This window comes from Plecotus auritus (genome assembly GCF_963455305.1).
Source record: "Plecotus auritus genome assembly, chromosome: 2".
Taxonomy (NCBI): Eukaryota; Metazoa; Chordata; class Mammalia; order Chiroptera; family Vespertilionidae; genus Plecotus; species Plecotus auritus.
The window spans coordinates 52542693-52568037 of record NC_137771.1 but is presented as its reverse complement, the minus strand read 5'-3'; the positions used below and the strand labels follow the sequence as shown (position 1 = coordinate 52568037).

General features: G+C 40.5%; 1 protein-coding gene across 1 annotated transcript in view; it reads left to right on the top strand.

Moving 5' to 3' along the window:
- Positions 1–2304: 2304 nt before the first annotated feature.
- The window catches only part of PTGER3 (prostaglandin E receptor 3), a 109028-nt gene continuing 85987 nt past the window's right edge, over positions 2305–25345 (top strand). Inside the window, exon 1 of the mRNA XM_080655476.1 lies at positions 2305–3432. Within this exon, the coding sequence (XP_080511602.1) occupies positions 2539–3432 (894 nt within the window). The 5' untranslated portion in view covers positions 2305–2538. The remainder of the gene's footprint in view (positions 3433–25345) is intronic.

The window sequence follows — 25345 nt, the reverse complement described above, 5'->3', positions numbered from 1 at the left end:
ATTCCCTATGCTGAACTTTACATCCCTGCCATTATTTTTAACTATCAATTTGTAAAGGGGTTGCACTTCTAATCCCTTTATCTCTTTCACCCAGCCCCCCAACTTCCGTTCCCTCTGACAACCATAAGTCTATTTTCTGTGGCTATGTCTTTTTCAATTTTGTTCGTTGAGAAAGTAAAATTTTAAAGTCACATTCATAAATGAGAATAACTCAGCTTTGCTTTCTTAGCTATATAAATCATGAAAAGGTCTTAACATTTTTAAAATATATACTACACTAGAAATTTATTGCCGAAAAAATTTAATGTGTACTTTCTTTGGATAAAGTATATATCTAAGAATGCCATCAAACATTTTACTTTTCAAATGACATTCTAGAAAAATACTTTCCCAATTTTGGGGTTAAGAATAATTCAAAGTAGTAAGACAAAAGTTTAGTGAACATTTAAAAAGCAAACCACTTTTTTTCCTTGCTATTGTTCTCGTTAGAAATGTGATATTTAGAAAGAAAGAAAATTGAAAAGTTTAAGAAATCTTTCATATGATAGCAAATCACAAATAAAATTAGTAATGGGATTAACTCATGTTAAAATGGCGTTTTAAGTTATATTTTGGCTTTTCTCCTTTAAAAAATACAGCATCTTATAAAGATATTTTTTCAAACTCTCAGAATGAAAATAGCACAGAAAAAAAATGCAGGAGAGCCCTAAGGGGTTTGGCTCAGTTGGTAGAGCGTCGACCTGCGGACTGAAGGGTCCCAGGTTCATTTCCAGTCAAGGGCATGTACCTTGGTTGCAGGCACATCCCCAGTAGGGGGTGTGCAGGAGGCAGCTGATTGATGTTTCTCTCTCCTCGATGTTTCTAACCCTAGCCCTGTAAAAAATCAATAAAATATATTTTTAAAAATTTTGTCCTTTTAGAAAAAAGAATGCAGGGGAACATATTCCATTCTCATCATCTACCACTTATTTCCATTCTCCAAGGATACTAACTAGAGAAGACAAACTGATCAACTCTAAAAGTCGATCTGAAGTCTGAATCATGGTCATAGTTCTGATTAGGTCTAATGTCTTAAATATGAGGAAAAACGAAGTTTGTACATAATTTTTACAATCTTTTCACGGACAGACAAAGCCCTTTCTAAATTTGGCAACAACTGGTCTTAACATTGATTTTCATCTGCTGAGAGTGTTGATGGTATCCATGTGATAGTATCCATCTGTGCTATGAGAAGAGACTGGAATTGAATTGCTGAAAGACGTTGGGCATGTATTTTAACTTTATGGAGCCTCAGTTACTATAAAAGGGAATAATAGCAGCAAGGGGACCTTGGAGGATCTCTGATAAAATGAGAAAATACTTGTGAAGACAAAATATTATCTTAATAAAACATCACTAGGCAATCATGCCCATTTCACTAAAGGCGAAGGCCTTCCAAACATCTAAATACAGTTTCCAGTCTTAATTTAGAAGTGGTTGAAGGCTTTGTGAGAGCATGCCTCTTTCCTGCGCCCCCTTTACCCCCTCCCCCCTCCATTTCCCACAGCTAGCAGCAGTTGACTGCATGATCTTGGGTATGCAAGAGGCGGCCACCTGCCTCTAGCCACTTAGGCTGTCTTATCTGGCTTGTTTATAAGGGAAGGGGGAATTTAGTTGGGAGATGGGAGCTGGGATATCTTCATTTTTTAATTCGACCATCAGATTTTATTTTGTTTCCCTGTACCTATCTCCTTGAGTCCCAAGGCACTACTAGTTTCAGAAGTTTCAGTGCACCTCAGGTCGGGCAGAGCAGCCTGGCCTGCTCGCGATCATTCCGGAGTCCTGAAGTAGGAAGGAAAAAAAGTTCACCATCAACTTTGCAAAGGAGTGTGGTTTGCCTAGAATACTTTGGGACAGGCGAGTTACACTTACCAGGGATACAAGAGATCTTCAGGGGGAGGATCCAGTCCCTGTGGGTGGAGAAGGAGGGCGGGCGCTTTCGGCGCGCCTGGGCAACTAGCCTGAGGCTGGGAAGCCCAGGGAGACATTTCAGCTCCCGCCACCCATGGACGCTCCTCTGGCAGAGACAGGAGGAAACGCAGAGCGGGCAGGGTGTCTGGTCCGGCCAGAAGCCGGGCATTTCGACAGGATCCCCCTTGGAGGTTCTGTTTTCCCATCTCACGCTGCCAGGGTCGCCCTCACTCCTCAGTGGAGAGCCGCGTTCAGTGGGTTGTCCCTGCCCCTCCCACCGCACTTAAGCCCACACCCACGGGTGCCCCGCCCCTCTCGTTCCTTATAGAAGGGGCGAGGCACCTCGGCGCGCCTGGGAGCTACAGGCTTCCCGGAGCCGACGGCGCGGCTGCCTGCTTGGCCAGAAAGCCCAGGCGCCGCCGCGGCCAATGTAGCCAAGTGAGGCGGCGGCTGCTCCCGCACCATGGAAGACAGCCCCACCCCAGCACCAGCCCGGGTCGCTCCAGACCTCCGCCGCCTCCCGCGCCCCGCCTGCCAGAAACCGCTGCTTTTCTCTGGGCGCCGTCGGACCCTCACCTCGAAGCTGACATGAAGGAAGCTCGGGGCGACGGGAGCGCCCCTTTCTGCACCCGTCTCAACCACTCCTACCCGGGCATGTGGGCGCCCGAGCGCTCCCAGGAAGCGCGGGGCAACCTCACGCGCTCCCCGGAGACCGGCGAGGACTGCCGCTCGGTGTCCGTGGTGTACCCGATTACCATGCTGATCACTGGCTTCGTGGGCAACGCGCTGGCCATGCTGCTGGTGTCGCGGAGCTACCGGCGCCGGGAGAGCAAGCGCAAGAAGTCGTTCCTGCTGTGCATAGGCTGGCTGGCGCTCACGGACATGGTTGGGCAGCTGCTCACCAGCCCCGTGGTCATCGTCGTGTACCTGTCCAAGCAGCGCTGGGAGCACCTGGACCCTTCGGGGAGGCTGTGCACTTTCTTTGGTCTGACCATGACTGTCTTTGGCCTCTCCTCGCTCTTTGTCGCTAGCGCTATGGCCATCGAGCGGGCGCTGGCCATCCGGGCGCCGCACTGGTACGCGAGCCACATGAAGACGCGTGCCACCCGCTCGGTGCTGCTCGGCGTGTGGCTGGCGGTGCTCGCCTTCGCCCTGTTGCCCGTGCTGGGCGTGGGCCATTACACTGTCCAGTGGCCCGGGACGTGGTGCTTCATTAGCACCGGGGGAGGTGGCAACGGGACTAGCTCCCCGCAAAACTGGGGCAACCTTTTCTTCGCCTCCACCTTTGCCTTCCTGGGGCTCTCTGCGCTAACCATCACATTCGCCTGCAACCTGGCCACCATTAAGGCCTTGGTATCCCGCTGCCGGACCAAGGCCATGGCATCGCAGTCCAGCGCCCAGTGGGGTAGGATCACCACTGAGACGGCCATCCAGCTCATGGGGATCATGTGCGTGCTGTCGGTCTGTTGGTCACCATTGCTGGTAAGTAGTTTCAGGGTGTGCAGAAGTCTGGGTGGGGCACCTGCAGACAACGGAGATGTCTCAAAGTGACAGCACCTGCAGAGGCGTGTTTGCATCTATAGAACATTGGGGAGATCTTTCTGCCAGTGCTTTCTTGGTTGCAGCGTCAGAGTTGAGTTCCTCACTTACTTGCTGAGCGCCTTCAAAGTATCATACATTGCATTAGGTTCTGGTTATACACACGTGGAGAGCACAAGGGCGCTCACATTTTAATGGAGAGAGTAAGAGGATACCCAGGTCTGAGTTCAGTGCGAGTGCAGAGATAAAGTTTTCCTTGGGTGCATTATAAACAGAATGGCAATGACAGCTGTAGCCTGTGGCTCTGGGTTTTCCCCTTATTTCAAATACCTCTCGCACGTTGAAGCGATTTTCAGTCTGCAAAAGTCCTCTACCTGCGACCTCAGGCAGGCACAGCTCTTGCAGCTTTGGAGCATCTGAGCGCTCTCTCAGCCCAGCCCAGCCCGCACTAGCCTTCCTAATAGGCTCACTTTATATTAGAGGCAGGAGAGTGAAGGGCCCGCGTGGCTGCAGCCAGCCCCAGCTCTTCGGAATGGTGCTGGACCCTCTGGAAGTGCTTGAACTGTCAGTGAGTCAGTGGACCCGGAGGCCTTGTAACTGCTGCCCATCAGCCTTTGCTTGCTCTGAGGGCAACTATTCAGAACTGGGAGTAAGGCCAATCCTGGGGCAGAAGGTAGAGGTTTCTGCGCTTCCCAGCTCCGCACAGGGGCGCACAGTTTGGGAGCAAATGATGTTTGTTGCCACAGGCTCCTTGTCTAACAGACACTCTTACATCGTACTTTCCTCTATGTTACTTTTAGCTGGAGATTTCTGTGGGTAAGTGCTGTTTACGAATTCCTGGTGAATGGAGGGTTATTGAGGCTTCAAGCAGACTGGCTTAATAAGAGCTATGCTGCAGAAAGAGCAACCTGACAGAGTTTTCACAAATTTTATATTGGACCTGGAAATTTATTAGACAGTTGTGAAAAACTTCTGAAACACATGGATATGGTTTTCAGAACTCACACACATGTAGTTTTTCCTTTTCAATTGTGGCAAAATATACATTTTAAATCGTAGTAAAATCTGCCATGGTACGTGTCCAGTTCAGTGATATTAAATACATTGGCATTGCCCTGGCCAGTGTGGCTCAGCTGGCTGAGTGTCATCACATGCACCTAGAGTTCACTAGTTTGATTCCTGGTCAGAGCATATGCTTGGGTTGCATGCGGGAAGCAGCCAATCAATGTTTCTCTCTCCCTCTCCCTCCTATTTCTCTAAAATCAATAAAAAAAATTTTTTTAAAGAAAATTGTTGTGTACCACTTATCGTTTTAAATCTCTTGTATTTAAAACTAGACCCACTAGTTCCTTTTCCCTCCCAACATGCCCTTCATTTGACAAAGCAGATATTCCAGAACCTGTGTTTAACTGGTGTAGTATATTTAGAGCACAGATCTTGGCTACAAATCAGTGATGACAAGTAGTGACAAGGAGAGCTATGTTGGGACCTCACTGCCCACAAGTTGCTGGTCACAGAATTCAGGCTGATGTCATCAACATGGCTTATCAAAACCAACACCAATTTTAGACATTATTTACTTCTATGGTTGAGGAATGGAGTGTGTAGGTGGCCAAACAGAGGGGGTAAGGAGTTCTAAATAATGAACACTTTACTATGATAATTAACATAACTTTAAAGGCAAACAAGATTCTGAATTTTTCCCAACTGGCATTTGAGTCCCAGGTTCTTGAGTTTGCTCTATCACACTATTTCCTGGAAAAAAAAAATGCAGTTAAGTCATATGAATAAAATGCTTATTCATACAGTTAACCGAACTTATAGTTGTTTTTTTTTTTTGAAGTAGATGAGATACTATGTACAGTAGTGTGTCTTTTATCTTAAAACTTTTATCTAATACCATGAGCTTGGTGACCTTAGGAAGAATTTAGATCAGTTCTGAGAATCGTAGCCTAGAATGGCCAAACTTACTTTCTTAAGACAGATGGTATTTGGAAAGTCTTATTTAATTTCAGTTAATATCTGCATTCAAACAATATCTATTGGTTTGCATTATTTTATCAGGCATTTTATTAATTTGGTTCTCATAAAAACATTGAACTTAAAATTTTTTAACATGATTGATTATATCGAAGAGGAGAAACTCAAGATTTGCAAAATCGGTACTTCTTAAACTAAAGCAAATGGGTCTATCTGCTTTATGCCCTGTTGAAATTAACTCTCCAAATACCAGTAAAAAGGTGGAATTATTTCAAAGGAGAAAAACTAGCAAAACTGCTTTCTTAATAAGTGAGGGAATTATAAGAATAAAAACACTAGAACTTAGTGAATTGAATTTTCAGTGTAGTAATGTTCAAGTGAGAGATCATATTCTGAACTTTTTTTTCTGAACTCTGGGTAAAATATAGATGCCCTGTTAGCTTTATTAATCTAATGATCTAAACTCCCTCCTTAAAAGGACCCCGACTATATCTTCTCTTGGAAGTTTATCATGATTATAATAACATTCCATTGTTACTGCTAGAAAACTTAGGAGAGAAGAGAGTAAGAAAGTATCTCAACTGCTACAAGTTCCTACCACATAAACACTTAAATTTAGGTTATCTGTGGTGCAAATAAGAGCTTTTTTATTTTTTATTTTTCCCAGAAACTTCACAAAAGCAAGATGTGAGATTGAAAATACACTGGGAAACCGTGTCATCATGTCTATGACCCTTCGCCCCATTTATGTTCTATTTGCCATCATTCAGAATTAGCCATGCAATCCGTTTGATGTATTATTATTATTATTATTATTATTATCTTACTTTTGTATGAACCACAGTCGCCTAATAGTTTAGTTATTTGACATGATAGCCAAGACTCCAGAAGCAGGAATACCCTCAGGGTGTTGTATGAGTACATTCTGTGCTTTTGTAAACCAAGGCATCCCCCCAACAGGTAGAGTGTGGCAAATACTGTAGCTCTCTTAAACACAGTAAATGTAAAGTAACGCTCAACATTGTGAAAAGTGAGGTATGAGGAACAGAATTTCTCATTTACAACTTTGGAACTGGATAAAAGCAGCCTTAGAAATGTTTGCCTTTCACCCTGAACCAGCACACTCCCTGCTCAGTCTCCACAGATGCAGACAGCAATGCTTCGGTTCAAGAAGATAGTTCACAATGTAGATGTAACTTTATTTTTTAATTAAAGGAATCCCTGATATATTTTGACAAATGAAATTTGCCTGAAATATACTATATGTGCTAGATTATTTTACAGAAATAATCCTGTGTTATGGTATTAAAATGTTCTGTTCAATTGCTAATTTTCACTTCCTATCAATTTCAGAATATAGTTTCTGGGGAAATGATTAACTGTGTGAATTGGCATTATAGGGAAAAATCTTTTATAACTTGCTTTTATAAGAATTGACATTATTTAGCATTCTTTACATTTTTTTTTATTGTACTACAATACATTTTAGGCACTGTGGAAGGGATGTTAAGTATAAGACTTTTAAAAACTTGGTCAGAGTTATAATCTGTTCACAGAACCAAAGTTGCCACATTTATGAGTAAAACAATTAGAGAACAATACAAGATAGAATGCCATTAATGCCTTTGATTCTGAGAAGAAAGCCCATTTAAACTTGCCAGAGTAGGCTTCTGGGAGGTGGTGGAATGGCATACCTTGAACTCAGGGCTGACAGCAAGTGGCCCAAGAAGCCAGCCAGAGAAATGAAGTGTGCACACTGGAAACACAGCAAAAATGGTTTGAACAGGCTTAAGGGCCAAACTGAGGTAGTTAACATGAACGTAGGATGACATTTGTGTTCTTTTGCCAGTAGGCAGTACAACCTCTTTTTTTTTTTTTTTTTAAATAGGGGAGAGGATTTTTATTTTTATTTTCTTTAATCCTTTTTTGTTTAAAGTATTACATATGTCTCCTTTTCCCCTGTTGAGGGGAGAGGACTTTTAAAAGTTTGGCAGTGCAATAGCATGTGGGTAGATTTGGGCTGGAAAAGGGAAAGCGAGATCAGGCATGGCTTGCTTTTGCAAGCTGGTTAGGGCCTTAGGTCAGAGACAGTGGGAAGAGATGAGTCAGAGAAGGAAAGGTAAGAGAGAACTAATGCTATTAGAAATGGTCGATTTAAGGAGTGAGTGATTCGACAAACATTTCTTACCCATCTACTATGTCCTATTTACTGTGGTAAATTACCTCATTTAACTGCGTCCTGTAAAAGTGCCACTGTTTTCTATATTATTCAGATGAATAGCTCAAGTATAAACTATGTTAGAATTAGAATAATTTCGGATATCTGGCTCTGAGTTTATTTTCACGTTTTGTTGTTGTTTATGTGCTTGCTTAGCTTAGATGGAGGCTGTGAATTCTATTGCTAATCATGGCACTGGGTAAGATCTATATCCTTCCGCTGTAAGGTGCAGCAGTAGGACTAATAAATATCCAAGGTCTTTTCCTATTTATATTATTCTCAGGTTTTCTTATTTGGGAGGATCATGGTTCAACGAACCAGAATGAGAAATTTGGGATTTTATTTTATTTTTGTAAGAATGGGGGATTCTGAGTGACTATGGCTTTTGGACACAGTATATAAGATAGAGGATTATCTGAATGATATAGCCAGGAAACCAATATAACTTGAAGACTGAGATAAATCAGAGCTTAAAAAAAAGTGCAGATTTTTATTTTGAGTTTATCAGAGAGCCAAGAATTAAACAGTCCTTAAGCCATTAGATTTGAAGAAATTCGGATGGTCTAGCGTTGTAGCATAATTGTGACTTATTGGCCTTTCTCTTTTGAAAAAGCTAGGAAGGTCAATGACTCAATTATGAAAGTTTCCACAGGTTCATTTTTCTGGGATCCTCTCTAGGCTGTGTTGGGTACTCCAGCCCTTTGGCCACACAGCACCTACCTTGCATTTCCCTGTCAGAGACTGAGTTACACTTCACTGACGTATTGTTTAACAGACCTCCTGAGGTTAGGTAAAGTATCTGTCTTGTGCACTGATTGTTCCCCACCCCCTTTAGGAACTATAATTGCCTGCCATACAGGTATGCCCAATACATGCTTATTAACTGAATACCTATGCACCCAAATCAGAAGACAGGGTCTGGTCCCGATTACATAAGCAATTAACTGTGTGACCTTAGATAATTCATTTGATATTTTTGTGATCTATTCTCTTCTGTAAAATAGTAATAAAAACACCTACACAGTGCATTTCACAGGACTATAATGAAAACCAAGATAAATGTATATGAGAATAATGGGGAATATTCCCCCCATATTAGGATTACTACTCTGGTGTTTTACTGGATGGTAATGTTGACTTGTGTTCAGGTAGATCTTTCCCCCAGGAACCTGGAGAAAAGAGACAAGTGATGTTTTATAGCTTAATTAGTTATAGTTCATTGGTGGGGGGGAGGAGGGAATGTGGTGGAGGATATAACTTTTCAGAAAAAAAGTAAAATAAGAAAAATGATAAACCACATGTGCTTAAACTTTTACAAGGTATTGTAATTCATCCTTCCTTCTCTTCCCCTGCCACCATCACTCTTGCTCTCCTGCATTCTCTCAGCTCTGGAATCCTTTCCCCTCACAGCTGCCAGTGAACTCTCTAAATCTAACAAGTGCTGGATCCCATCTCCCCTCTTTCTTAAACCTGAGGAGTAACCACTACCTTGTGCTCTGAAGACCTCTGCCACAGATCTAAAATATGTCACCTGTCTCTCCAGCGTGGCACTTCGCCCTGTACTTCTTGATATGCTCAGATGTGTCCTCATGCAAATGCTTGAGTCAAATTAATTGTGATTCTAGTTGTTGTCCTAGGTCAGATCGTTCTGCAAACGTAAGGGTATAGCCTGTGCCTTAGATTCCCTCATTTTCACAGGTGATCAGAAATGTTGGGGTTGAACAAAATTGTTACCACTGACTCACAGCTCAGAATTGAGTTTGCAAGAGTCTTATCTCAGACCACAGCATGAGAATCGCACAGTTGTAAACTGCTTCACAGATTGGCCAGATCCTGGCAAGGCATTAATATTATTTAGAGCCTACAAATAACACAGCCTATGAATTTACCATCAAATGGCCCACCCAGACATTCTCTTGGGTAACATTCATAAGGAGGAGATTTCAATGGCTGATCTTGGCACTTATTCACAATCTACATATTATTTCACCAGTACTGATTTTTATGATAGGTGTTTAAGGACCATAAATCTAAAAATGAAAGATGGTGGCAGAGATGGAAGAGGAGGGCTTGATTTTTCACACCTTAATTTTGTTAAAAATAAAAAAGTTATTAATTTAGGTAAGAGTCATAATATAAGTACAGGACAAATCCTATTACAAACATCATTACTATTTTTACAAAGCTTGGTAATGCAAAAACAAAAGGTCAAGTTGGAGCTGGAGGCCTATTTTTTTAAGCAATTATTGGTTCCATACAAATCAAGTAAATTTTTAAATATATACTTTTCACTAATCCTTGGCTATTTCCTGAAAGTAGATTTGATCTATCCCTTTATTCCTCTCTCTGAATACGTAATAAGTGTCATTTTCTGTGGTTGTGAATATGCTGCTGTTGGTGTAATTCATAAAAATTTGGAAAAAGAAGCATGTCGTTAATGTTGAAAATAATGAAAGCGAAATTGTGAAAAACTAGATGCATTTTGGGCAATTCACCACATAGCAAAGTTTATTGCAGTCTTGTATGAAATTTTCCTGGTAAATATCCTGCTAACAACCACTTTGCTTGAGTCAGATAGAGCATGCACTTCCGATTTCCCCAATTCGATGAGCATTTTCAACAGTCCCAAGGCAGCAGCGGAGGTTAGTGATTAAGTGATCACTGACTAGTAAGCACTCCTGTTTTGTGAGAAGAACAAAATCTAATGACTGAAGAAGCAGGCCACAGAGAGATGAAGGCACCGGAAGGCAAGAGACCTGGACTCTGGTCTTGGCTTTTCCACCACATGATAGAAGTTACTTTATCTTTCTGGCTTTTCTTTTCCTTGTCAGTGAGATAAAACAATTATCAACTCTAACCTTCTCTCCAGTTCTGACTTCCTGTAGCTCTAAGTAGATAAAATCATCCCTGCATGGGAGGGGGGGGGGGGAATACCCAAAGACTTCGTAGGAAGAAGCATAGAAATGTGTACAAATAGAGTAGATCTTGTGTTCTTTCATACAATCATTGTAGAACTATTTATTGAGTATTGCTAAATGCCTGCCACTCTGCTCACTGTGGTTATACACTGGTGACCAGGGCTGAATTATACGGTTATACGTATTGAAAATTACCTAATGCTAGGAGGCCCTATTTACACTGTATCCTATGCGAATGCTGCTCCTATATGAGCAATATGCAACCTGTGCCCTCCTTGGTAGCCCCAATGGTAAGCCAAGCAAACATGCTATCCTCTTTCAAAAAGCTTTCAATATACTAGACAGACAGTCAATAAACAATCTTGCCAAGAAACCAATGTAACTAGTCTGATGGGTCATTCCTGTGGTTTCTTGTGGCCATGGTTCCGCTACTTCAGATTGGACTTGTCTGGGCAGAAGGGCAGTGCTATTCCACTGCTGCTGGAGTGTGTCTTTGTCCAGGCTGTAGTGGGTCTGTGCTTGGATGCCACCATTAGAGAACCTGAATTCACACCCAGGACTCCCAGCCATAAGTCATTCCCTGGAGAACAGCCAAGGTGATGGAGCGTATGGACCCAGAGGGCAGCTGGCCTCAGGCCACACACTCAGCCCTCCCTTTGGGGCTCTTAGGGTCTGGGTTGTACTCAGATCACCTTCTGACATGTTTGCCTTTCCCTTCCCATGAATTGTCTTTTAAGACTTTCCATGTCTTCTCCCTCTAGAGAATAGAGCCAAAGGCACTCTTCTCCGAGTTTCTTGGCTTCAGATCTTAGGAAAAAAGGGTAGGTCTTGGCCTCTTTTTCCTTCAGAAGACCCTCAGCCCCCTAAGCATGATGGTTTACCTCTTTTAAAGTGACCAGCAATATATACCAGGAATATTATGAAGATTTTCCACATAAACTTCTGTGAATTGACTCATTCTACATTTACCAAAGTAAATGATTCTTGCTTCTGTAACATCTGCTCCAAGGTGACTTGCTCTGACCTCCTGAACAGAGAAGTGGGGGCAGCTTCTGGCATTCCCTGGCATACATCACCGAAACAGTGAGTATGTTAGGAAGGCAAGAAGAAGGTGTTCTGGGAGAGTGTCATGGAGGTCCCCTTCTTGATGTAGTGGTAAGAAGTGATGTGGTTATGGAGGGTCTTGCTGAGAAAATATCATTTATGATGAATCATTTTTAAAAATTTATTTTAATCATTGACACTATTACAGAAGCCCTCATGCCCCCCCCCCCATATTTGCCCACCTTCTCCCAGTCACCCTCCCTTCCCCTGGCTTTCACACACTGTTGTCTGTGACCATGCATATATGTTCTTTGACTAATCTCTTCACCTTCTTTTATCTAGTCCCTTCCATCCCTCTCCCTGAATCTTGAAAGGTGGCACTTTGAGGAAGAAAGCAGCCTATGAAGGCATCAATGTAGGAAAGATGGGAAGAACTGAAGGAAGGCAAGGTGGATGGGTTAGTGTGAGTGAGAGAGAGTGCCTTCAAGGTGAAGCTAGGGAGGTAGGCAGGGCCAAACCATGTGGAACCTTGTCATTTTTGTTTGGAAGTTTAGATTTTTATCTTAAGTATGATGGAAAGCAACTAAAAGCTTTGAATGATGGAATGATTTGACCTGCTTTATGTATTAAAAAGATCACTCAGATTTTCTTATGAATTAGAAAAATGGGGGTTTAGAGCCCTGTGTACTGAGGTCAGATAGAGATGTAGAGCCATTAATAATGAAAAACATTTATTCTGTAAGTGTTGCTTTAAAAGAAGGGAGGGACATCATTTAGCATAGAATTGGTGGAAGGAGGAAGTCTGTGAAGAAGCGCAGAAGAAAAAATTGAGCCAGGTGTGCTGGGAATGGTAAGCAAATCTGTTTTTGTGGAAGTATATTTGAGAACGTCAGGAAATATTATGAGTCAAATGGGGATGGAAGGGGAAGGAGGGAGGAGTGCATTGGTAGATTGCCTTGAAGATTACAAATAGGAATTTTTATTTCATCTTGGACAAGTTGTATTTTTTTCTATACTTGTGTTCCATATTTGTGCAATAAAAGGGTTCCCATGATAACATCTCTTAGTTCATAAAGGTCCTTTAATGAAATAACCCCTCTAATGTTTGATCTCTTTCTAGGATATTCTTGGTGAATTTGTCTAAGCTTTGAACACCTTTACTTATAGGAAATTTATTGCTTTTTAAGGGGCACAAAGAATTTTCTAAAGGCCAAGCATTGTGCCAGGCTCCTTCTCACAGATAATTTTCTTTATTTCTTACAACCCTATGAGGTAGGTATTATTAGCTCCAATGTGCAGATAATGAAGAAATTAAAGAGGTTGAACAATTTGTTCAATGTAACACAGCTAGTAAATGGTCAGGACGGCATTCCAAGGCCAAGCTCTTTCCTCCAAGCATGATACCTCAGAGGATCCCAATTCACCTTAAGTTGTTCTTTCCATTAGACAATTTTCCTTTTCCTTATATTGATTGAATTGTAGTGGTATTAATTCTAGTCCTTTGTTTATACACATTTTATTTATAAAATTATATGTACTTCTAGATTAGCTCTTAAGGATTTCCACTAAGTTTTTGAGCAGCAAAATAACATGAAATAATCTTTACAGTATCAGGAACAGGAACTATAATGTATTAATTCATTTAACCAATGCTTTGTGTGAATGCCGCTGTGCTACATGGCTATTGTCCTCAATAAATGTGTTCTCTCCCGAATGATTGCCTGGAGAAACTTGAGGTTGTGAATCAAAAAAGGCAATGTTATTTTTCATTGTCAATGTTGAATTTAAGAACAAAGCTGAGTGCCATTTATAATTCACTTATCCACTCATTCACTCAATGATTGTTTACTGAGTACCTACTAAGTGTCGGGCACAGATCTGGGTGCTAGAAATATAGTGAAATAGACCAGTTTCCTGCTCTCAGGGAACATGAATTCTAATGGAAGGGAAAAAAAATCAAACAACAGATGTATAAACTAGAATTTAGATTGTGATAAAAACTGTTAAGAAAATAAAATAGTATGATGGGATAGAGGGAGCCTAAGAAACTTTTGTATATTGGGTTTCAGGGAACAATGCCTCTGGGAGGTAACATTTAAGCTGAGTCCTGAATGAAAGGGAAGAACCAATGAACAATCTACAGAAAGAGTATTCTATGCAAAGGGAACAGCAAAGGCCCTCACCTGGTGCCTTCAAGGGATAGAAAGAAGGCCAGTAGTTGAGTGAAATGAGAGAGGAGGGAGTGGAGCATTCTAAATTAAGATCAAAGACCATGTTGAGGCATGCAAGTCCATACTAAGGAGCTTCAACATTATTTTAAGAGAGCACTGGAAGGTTTGAAGCAGGGGAATAACATTAATGGATTTATACTTTATGTGTGTATATTTTAAAAATATGTTTTTATTGATTTTAGAAAGAGAGGGAGGGAGATGGATAGAGAGATAGAAACATCGATCAACTGCCTCCTGCATGCCCACACTGGGGATCGAGCCCACAACCCGGGAATGTGCCCTGACAGGGAATCAAACCAGTGACCTCTTGGTTCCTGGATCGATGCTCAAGCACTGAGCCACACTGGCCTGGCTGGATTCATGTTTTTAAAAGCTCCTTCTGGAGGCTGTGTGAAGTCTAGATTGCAGAAAGGCAAGAGTGGGAATGGGGAGAGCTGGTAGAAGGTATTGAAGTTGTCCCAGTGACAAGATAGCAGCTGGGATTAGGGTGGAGAAGTGGACGTGTTTTGGAGACAGAGTTATAAGGCATTCTGAAATCTCTCGAATTTTTTTTTTCTTTCTGAGATATGAATTAGAGCAGTCACACAGAGAAAAATAAGCAAAGTTTGCTCACAGCATAATAGGATGCCACAAGAATCATGATCCCCCAGAAGAAGACCCAGACCAAGCTGAAGCAAGCTAGCTTAAGGAAAAAAGAAGAAAGAGGAATGGGGTCACTGGACTCACCTAAATTGAAGGGATTGCCAGGAGTGGAGGTGGCCCTATGGGAGGCTGAAGCCAGGACTCCCTTTGTTTCTCTCACTTTGACTTCTTGCCATGTGTCAGATCCTCAGTTCAGGTTCTGCTTCTAAGGACATAGCTTTTCAGCTCATTGGCCCAGTACTGTGGTCTTTTATTTCAAAGCCTTTGGCTAATAGGTTTATATTTCCAGTCTGCATGTGGAGTTTTAATTTTGCTTTTATGGCAATACAATATTTCAGTGAATACATCATTTTGAAGCACTGTTTCAACATAGATCTTTCGTTCCTTCTCTCTCTCTCTCTCTCTCTCTCTCTCTCATTTTCTTTGTTTTGTTTGTAAATTCAAATAACAGACATGACAAAGTCTCAGGATCCTGCTTCATCTATAAAGATTAATTTGCATTTTGTTAAGCTACAATGAAATATTTAGGCTCAGAGAATTGTCCAGAAGTGAGTTGAGGGTGTAATGTTAGTTTTACAATGAAACAGAGGTAGCTGTCTAAGGCTCTGAAAGCTCACACTATGTTAGAACCATAGTGAGGAGACCAGAGAAGAGAAAGTTCTTTCTTTCTTTTTTCATAAAGGGTGAGTTATAGTCTGGGTTATGTTAATCTGGCAGCTTTCTCAGTAGATGTGGTAACAGCCAACATACTGGGTGGCAGACGTTTAAATTTATTTAATGGTAGCAATTTCCTCCAAGAATAGACTAAGGATTTGCCTGGATTCAGAAATAAATTTCTTAATGTTAGCTTTTGTTCTATAAAAGACATTAGGGAACATTTTGAAATGTGGGTGTGTGTTTTTTCCTAGCATCTATTTCTAATTAAATATTGCTGTAGGTCAGTTTTAGGAAGTATGGGAATATCTCCGGACTTCAGAGCTCGTTTCCTCCCTAAACCTGGTCCTTGGTCACAAACACCAGAATCCAAGCACAAAGGGCACATAAGGAAAGGATACTGGGGGCTCGGGGGTCACAGAAAGCTGGTGGGCCAGTTTGGAAGGCAGGTAGGACCCAGGCTCTCTGGACGCTGAGCATCAGTTGCTGCATGCTGCTGGGTAAATCTGACATCTAAGAGCTGCCTCTCCTTGGACTCGCTCTCGCTCTCTTAACAGTCAAAGTCCTGGGTGCAAACCTGGCTGCTTTAGCTTGGGATTTTTTTTACCCCCGGGCTATGCCAAGGGGTCACTAGAAGGATCAAGCACCTGCAGCATCTTGTTTTTGAACTAAGAGGTGATAGTGTGAAGTAAATGCTGGGATTTCTTTCCCATCTAAAATACGTAGAAACAGTATTTCAAAATTAGGGTATTAATATAAAAGGTGAGGGCTCATTATTACCATATAATTAATTTTTAGAAGCACTATAACAGTAATATAGTATGTGTGTGTTTGTGTGTGTGTGTTCATTCATGTCACTATGGGGGAGTTGGAGTAGCAGTGAGACTGAAGGAAAAGAAGCTGGAGACTCACAAAGCAACAGGATGCCTACCCTATGCAAATACTTGAGAATTACCCTAGGTCCTTTACATAGGATCACATAGGATTTTTTTTTTTTTTGAGAGAGAGGATGTGTGTGTGAGAGAGAGAGAGAGAAGGAAAGAGAGAGAGAGAGAGAGAGAGAGAGAGAGAGAGAGAGAGAGAGAAAGGAACATCTATTTGTTGTTCTACTTATGCATTCATTAGATTCATTGGTTGCTTCTTGTACATGCCCTGACCGAAGATAGAACTCACAATTTTGGCCTATCGGGATGATGATCTAACCAACTGAGCCACCTAGCCAGGGCAAGCCCTTTACATATATTATCTTATTTAATCTTCACAATTATTGATCAGTTGGATATTTTTTATCTCCATCTTTCAGTTGTACCTATTAAGATTCAAATAATTAGACTGCTTTCCCTAATCATTTAATGCTATAATGCTCTGTCTCTTTTTTATTAGTGTATTAAAACATTTTTAAATTATGTCATTGAAAATGTACAAAAAAACCCCCAACAGATTGATTGAGAATAGTCAATAACCACAGAAACTGGCAGGGTTAGATAATCAAGGTGATTAAAGATTTCCTGCAGAATCTCTGTTGATTCAGGAATCGACTGGCTTTCTTAGGAGCTTGTATTTCTACAGATCATACTATGAATATCTCTATAGAAGGTGATAAGAATTTTTGCTTGTCCTACACAGCCTTGTGATCTCATTCACTGTGATAATATAATTTCGTGTTTTCTGTAAAGGTGTGGCATCAATTTCATCCAGTTCTGTCTGTCCAGGCTTAGAATATTTACACACAGTGGTAAAGTTTTACTAGGCAAACATTTTTCAGCTAGTATGATTCACAAATATTATTCCTTTTTACTAAACTATTTATAAAACAAACTAGAGGCCTGGTGCACAAATTTCTGCATGGGTGGGGTTCCTTGGCCTAGCTGGCTATCGAGGCCAATTGGGGCCATCTTGCCCAGTCCCAGTTGGGGTCAATAGAGGCCAGCCAGCCAGCGGGGAGGCCATGGGAGGCTGGCCAGCCACTGGGGATTGGCTGTGGGAGTGCACTGACCACCAGGGGACAGCTCCCGCGTTGAGTGTCTGCCCCCTGGTGGTCAGTGCGCGTCATAGCAACCAGTCGACCGATCAAGTGGTCGACTGGTCATAATGGTCACTTAGGCTTTTATATATATATAGATAGATAGATAGATAGATAGATAAAACTGTTTATTGAGTTCCCTTTCCTTAGTGGGGAAGTGTTTGACTACAGTCAAAATTAGAAAGTGTGTTTTGACGTTTTAAAAACTTTCAGCATGAGGACAGTGCATCCTTGCAAACCTGCTTTCATCTTTTTCTCTTAAAATTATAGAGGAGAGAAAGAGCCTCAACAAAACCCGGTGTGTTCACAGTGCCTCTCTAACATAGAACTCAGGCATGTTACTGTCTAGCACCCTCTCACCTGGATTAAAAGGCTTCAGATTCCTTAATTTAATCCTTAAAATCTTTGATTTGTCCACATTTATCACTTATATTCAATTTCTCACCCAGGATCCTTACCTTTAGTCATAAAGATCTATTTGCAGTTCCTAGAATGATTCACAGTTTCACACTTAGAAGTATGAACTCTTTGTCTTTCAAAACTCTCCAGAAGTATCTGCTCTTTTAGGGGACAGTGTCCCCCTACCCCCTGCATCTGGAGACTGATTCAAATGCCCCTTCCTCTATACTCCATAGTTCCTGTGCATACCTTTTTGCACTTAATTATGCACAATTATATTTACAATTGTCATAATATTTATTATGGCAATGAGGATTATTGCCCACAGTGGACAATTGTTTACTTTACTCCAGGCACTGAGCTAACCATTTCACAGACATAATCACATTTTGATCTGTCAACAACACTTTGAGGGGACATTGTTATCACCTTGTTCCGATAAAGAAGTTGGTTTTGAGATGTTAAGTAGCTTTTCCAAGGTAAGAAAGTTAACAAAAAGCAGAGTTGACTTTCAAATATGTATTTGTCTGATTTTGTAGCCTATATGATGAACCACTAAAGTAATGGCCATTTATTTGCCTAATTCACTGTAAACTGCCATATTTGTCGATAAATCTTCCTGGACCATAGCAACCATTCAATAAATGATTGTGATTGAAGAAAGGAAGTTGTAAAATTATAATAAAGTGGAAAGGACACTAGAATTGGAATCAGAAAATCGAGGTATAAATCCTGTCCTTAAGAGTTTTACATACATTTTAATGGTTTTTAGTCTTGACAAAAATCTTCATGGTACATGGTATTTATCTCTTTTTTAAACTTTTATCTTATTTTTTTATTTTCTGGGTAAGCAACTTGCTTTAAGGCTCACAGTTGGTAAATGGTACTGAAAAAAAATGAACCCAGGTGTTTTTTATTCCCAAACCACCCATTCACCTTGTATCTAATGACTAATGGGTACTATTCATACAGTAAAATTTGTATTTCTAAAAACATTATATCTTTTGCTTTATTTGTTACTTTTATTGTTGTTGATAGTAATAAAAATTCTTAGAAAGATTAAAAACTAATTTCCAGATAGATAAGAATGGGAGATACAACATTGTTTTTTGTAATGAAGAGGGAAGTTAATTAGAAGCAGTGGACAGAAGCACTAGAAATAGCTGCTCTAATGCCTGATGTCCAAAGAAGAAAAACCAACAAGAATGTTTGGGAAAGTGGCCTGGGAATAATAACAAACAATGAGGAATTTTAGTAGCAATAGGAAAATAATGAAAATAACAAAGAAAAGGAAAAACAGTGCTTCAAAAGATACTCACAGATTTCAGTATATTTATGTTGCCTGTAGTCATTATTAGAGATGGCATAATATAGCGGCTATGGAATAAAAAACATAACTGCAAATCCAGAGTTAGAGCAGCCTTCACCGCTGGCTGATCCAGAAGCACAGCATTGTCATCAAGGACCAAGGAAGGTTCCATCTTTTGCAGTCAATGGCATTGGCCTCATCCTATTTATGGCTTGTTCCCTTCAGTTGGTGGGATGGTTGCTGGTAAAACTTCTTAGTTCACCTCTAGCGGGAGAGAGAAGAGGTGTTTTTCTACGGATCTCTACTAAAGATAAAGAAACTTTTCCCCAGATGACTTAGGGAACTTTCTCTGGGATCTCATTGCCTAGTATGGGGTCACTACATCAAATCTGACTGAAGCACATTCTGGTAGCTAGGGATGGGGTCAGCCCCGAAGCCCTTAGGTTCCAATGAAAATAAGTATGCTAATGGGAAGGGGACATGGGAGAATGGGTGCTGGATAGGCAATGAATAGTGAACACTACAGTGACAATACCTATGCAATTTAATTGAGAGAATATAAATGTGGAAGGATCTCAAAAAGTATAAAGCACTAGATCTGCATTGCCCAATATGGTAGCTGTGGAGAGCAGCTACAGTGTTTGGACAGGTTTAAGCCTCAGATTAATGAGAGGGCATGATCCTCTAGTGGCAAAGCCACTTGCAGGTCCCAGCTTGGAGAGCAAAGCCCTCCCAGCACAATTATAGCCAAAGGTTATGGTTGTAAGCTTGACCTTATGGTCTGAACCTGTGGTCCCAGGTGGCTGAGTGATGTAGGATGCAGGAGGTGCAGCAAGTGCTGCCAAACAAAGCTTGATAGAGTCCTCAGGTGCATGTAATCAAGTAGATTCGAAACTCACGAGAACATTGTGAACATCTTGACCAAGCCCTTGCTTTGCCTCGTGGAATCTGACTATAAAATAAAGACTCGGCTTATAGGCTGTGGCACTGTCTCTCCATCTGAGAACAGTGTCCTACCTGGCCCCAGCTATATTCTCTTGTCTGTTTTCTTTAATTCTTACCCTGCCCCCTCAGCTTCACCACTGACCGTGCTAGACGCGGTTCAGGTAACCACTAGTCACAGGTGGTTATTGGACACTTGAAATATGATTACTCCAAATTGAAATATAGTATAAGTATAAAATACACATCAGATTTTGAAGATTAAGTACACAAATAATGTAAAATAGCTCATGTTGAAATACGATTTCAGATATATTAGGTAAACTAAAGTATATTATTAAAATCAATTTGACATGTTTCTTTTTACTTTTTTTATAATGTGGTTACTATAAAGCTTTAAAGTATATGTGTGCCTCACATCTGTGGTTTGAATTACGTTTCTTTTGGATAGAGCTGCATTAGACCAATGATTTTCCAATCATTTTAGCTGAAGAAACTTTTTCAATAAATCTTTTTAGAGAGACAGACAAAAACAGAGCTGTTCTGATTCAACAGGGAGGGGAACTGGATATTTCCAAGTCTCAATAACATCTATTCACCAATTCCTGCAAAACTGTTCTTGAAAATACTTAAAATCAAATACAGGTTTTAAAATGAAACCACCAAAATCATTTTTTCTAGGATAATAATAGGAATACTTAAAAAACATTTATTGTTGAAAGATTACATAACTCCTGCTTGTCCCCTATTAACTTCTTCCAGCCTGCTCCTGTCCCTCCCCCTCCATGAGGCCCTCACCACCCCATTGTCTGTCCATGAGTTATGCATATGTACATACAAGTTCACTGGTTGATCTCTTCCCACCCATCCTCCCCTGCCTTCCCTTTGATGTTCAACAGTCTGTTCATGCTTCTATGTCTCTGGGTCTATTTTTGATCATCAGTTTATTTGGTTCATTACATTCTACATATTAATGAGATCATGTGATACTTATCTTTCTCTAACTAGCTAATTTCACTAAGCATAATACTCTCCAGGAATACTTTTATATTACTCATTTAAAGTCTTCTCTAGGAAGCTAAACTGCTTTCAGTGGACTCACATGTTAAGAGGCTGCTAATGGTCCTGGCCGGTGTGACTTGGTTGAGTGTCGTCCATGCACCAAAAGGTTGCCAGTTCGATTCCTGGTCAGAGCACATGCCCAGGTTGTGAGGCTCGATACCCAGCAGGAGGCATGCAGGAGACAACTGATGGATATTTCTCTCTATATATCCCTCTTATCTTCCTCTCTCTCTAAAATCAACATATATATTTTAAAGAGGGTGCTAATGAATTCAAGTGTTGGGATCAGTGCATCATCTCATAGGAGCCTATAATCCTCATAGGAGTAAGGCATTGAGACAAGAATAGGTTTCTTCATGTTTGCTTCCTTCAGATTCCTATGAAATACTCTGTGGTTGGATCAAATAGTAAGAATCTAAATAAATCAACAGATGAGACAAAATAACACTAAGAAGGGGGAAACTTAGAAGATTAATAGGTTATAAGCTTCTATTTCTCTACATAACATATAATATGAATTTAATCTTCAAACTTTCCTTAAACCTAATATAAATTGTAAGTGCTAACCATAATTTAAGTGATTTTGTGTAGTCTAATTTCCTGAAAAAGAAAAGCAAGATCTTTTCAGATGAGCATTTTGAAAACACAGTTTATCATTTGTGATGTAAATATCACCTGGCACTTGATTTTCACCTGCCCTCTATATAGTGCATGAAAGGAAAGCGTGACTGTGCAGATGTAGTATAAAGCTGCTACAAAAGCCTTAATGGATGATGGGGTTAAAGCGCTCCTACTAGACATAGCGAGTTACTGTTTTGTGGTGTGTCATAGCCACAGTCTTCTTAATTGGAATTCATATACCTAGGAGGTGACAGTTCTTCCTTTTACTATACTTAACATTGGGAGGAGGAGGAGGAGGAAGGGAAGAACAATTAATAGTTACATAGTACTTACTGAAAGTTAGGGACTCTTGAGTATTTTACACATTACTATACACCATCATACCTATCAACACAGCAAACCAGTGAGCTGAGTGGGTTGTAGGAATCAGTCTTCAATACTCCTTTTTGGTATGCACCAAAGGAGAGAGATGCCCTAACCGGTTTGGCTCAGTGGATAGAGAGTCGGCCTGTGGACTGAAGGGTCCCAGGTTCGATTCCGGTCAAGGGCATATACCTTGGTTGCAGGCACATCCCCAGTAGGAGGCATGCAAGAGGCAGCTGATCGATGTTTCTCTGTCATTGATGTTTCTAACTCTCTATCCCTCTCCCTTCCTCTCTGTAAAAAATCAATAAAATATATTAAAAAAAAAAAAAAAGAGAGAGAGAGAGAGAGAGAGCCACCAGAAATGTTTGGTTACAGCTTTCTACCTTCACACAAGCCTCAAGCCCTTTTAGAAAGGCAGCCTCAACCCTCTTTAGAAAGGCTGAGACATGGGAGACTGAACTTCCTATCATGTCCCCGAAGTCAGAGAATGTTCTCAATGTCAAAGAAAAACTGATGCCTTTGTTTGACACCCAAGCCCCTCAAGTTATGGATCTGGCAACACACAATTACTTAGCCCCTGTTGATAGTCAGCAGAGCAAGAGTTAACTATAAATAAAGCTGATGAATTTTATGTGGATGTGTTTTGTGTTGGGGAAAAGACATTTAATTAATATAATGTTAAGAAGTTCCTATGCTAATACTGCCTAGAAGCCTAACATTGGCATGGGATTTTGCAAGTAAATTTAATGGTTATTCATCTATTATCTGTTAGACTGGGAGGTTTTTAAAAAATATTTATGGTAATATAGGTAGAAGATATAGTCTCATATTTGTGGGTAAGAATTCTATAAGCAAGGAGCTCTCGAATCATATGTAACACAAAGCAATAAAAGGACTTTTGACTTAATATGTATTATAAATCTGATAGTAATATCCTTATTAAAGACTGTGTTGATATGCACGTTTTCTTTTGTATTAGTCTGGAGGTATAGCGGTATTTTTGAAAAATATTAAATAAATATGCAACAGGAATTCTTCCTTTCTTATAGATTCAATATGTTTTTCCAGATTCAATTTGCTTCTGTTGATTCTGCAGCCTAATTTACCAGCTTCAGGGTTACTGCCCTACCTATGGACATTCTTTTTAAAATTATGAGTGAAAGAAGATGTGTGAATAGTGCCTAAATTGAAACTGCCATTCTGGCTAATTATAATAATAGAAGGAAATAAAAAGGCCAGAGTATTGAATAGGGATGAATACTGGTAGATTTATTTGTCTATTAGGTAATTAGGATCTGTTACCCCTAAATGGGTAGGATACATATTCTGGTCTAGGGCTTTCCTGTGTTATACCTAAAATGATAGAAATGATCACTACTCGCCGAAACCGGTTTGGCTCAGTGGATAGAGCGTTGGCCTGCAGACTGAAGGGTCCCGGGTTCGATTCCGGTCAAGGGCATGTACCTTGGTTGCGGGCACATCCCCATTAGGGGCTGTGCAGGAGGCAGCTGATCGATGTTTCTCTCTCATTGATGTTTCTAACTCTCTATCCCTCTCCCTTCCTCTCTGTAAAAAAATCAATAAAATATATTTAAAAAAAAAAAAGAAAGAAATGATCACTACTCATAACAGTTTTCATCTGTTGGGAGAGACTGATAATTAAAAATCCTATACAATAAAAGACTAATATGCGAATTATCCCTTCAAGCAGGAGTTCGACCAGGGGGCGGGGCCAGCTGGCCAACCACCTGCAGCCCCTCCCCCTGGCCAGTGGGCCGGATGGACCCCACCTGTGCACAAATTCATGCACTGGGCCTCTAGTAGGCAATAATTGAAATATTTAAGGATGATAAAGTCAAGGATTTGGGGAGTTCATACTTATACTTATCTACTAGGCTTTTGGCAAGGGAAATACCAGATAAATTGATGTTTTAGGTCTACACAAAAAAGTAAGTTACATTAGTCAAGTAAAGAAGAGGGGAGTGATAATTATAAGACCTAGGGATCCACATTTATAAAGTCCAGAGGCAAAAAGAACCGCCACTTTTAAAGAACTCACAGAAGTTCAAGGTGATATAAATGCGAGAATAAGGAACAGTGAGAACTTAGGCTAGAGAGCTCAATGGAGGCCAAGTGGTTAGAGTCTTGACTGTTCATTTAAAGCATTTAGACTATACTCAGGGAAATGAGAAGTTATTGAATAATTTTTCAAGTGGAATACAACAAATTTTTATTTTAAGAGCATCCTTTGTAAACAGCATAGAGGGGCCCAGAGTAGAGGCTAAGAAATCATGTAATAGACAATTGTGGTAGTTCAGACACAGGATGCTGGTGGTCTGGGTTTAGAGACAATGAAAGTGAAGATAAGTGAAGTGACAGATTAATAAAATATTAGGAAGTAGATTGGAAACTTTGTGATTAATTGACTGTGAGGAAAATGATGTGAAAAGGGGAGAGAGACAGAGGGAGAGAAACACACAGAGAAAAATGATAAGTCTTCACCATAACAATGTTAGCAGTATACATTTTAGGGACTTGGTGCACAGAGATAGGAAAGATTAGCGAGAAGCATCTTTGAGGAAGGAGATAATGATTTTACTTTTGGATCTGATAATTGTGAAGTGAGATATCTAGAAAGAGTTGTGCTAGTAGGCAGCTAAGTTGATTAGTTTGAGCTCAGAGCAGAGGAATAGCCTATAGCATATAGATAGGTTTTGAAGTGATTGGAGTGGAAGAGGTCACCCAATGAGTTTATGCACAGCAAGAAGAGTTAGCTACCTAAAGTAGGACTCAAAAATACTAACATAGAGTAACAGGAGACCTTAAAAGAGACTGCAGAGGAGTACCCAGAGAAGCAGCAGGAAAATTAGTAATAAAACCAGAACAAATGGCAACCTGAGTATTAGGAAAGAGAATTGAATATTAGGGAAGAGAATATTTCCTGAAAGGGATAGTCAACTAGATCAGATGTTCCAAAAATCAAGTTAAGTAGGTGTCCAGTGGATTTTAAAACCAGTTGGTAGCTTTGGGAACAGACTATCCTAAGGCTTTGTGGACATAGAGGCCAGGCTATAGGAGGTTTAGAAATAAATTTGAAGGTAAGGAAGGTAGACAACTCTTATGAGAAGTCAACAGTAACTTGTGGAGCCATATATGTAGGGAGCTAAGAAATCTGAAGAACATTTTATTTTCTCAAGGTAGGATACATTTAGATATGCTAAAATGATCATGTAAAAAAGCAAAAACTTAAAGGTGAAAGAAGGAGGTAAAGGAGAAAATAATGCCTCTGAATTTCATGCTGGATGGGATCTGGGGCACAGACCGAGAGTTAGTCTGAGATAGCAGCCAGGACACCTCTGCTATTAAACAAGAGGAAAGGAGGAATGGACAGCTGCAGGTTCTGAACTTGGTGGTAAGCAAGAGGCTGTATAAACAAGCTGTTTGCTC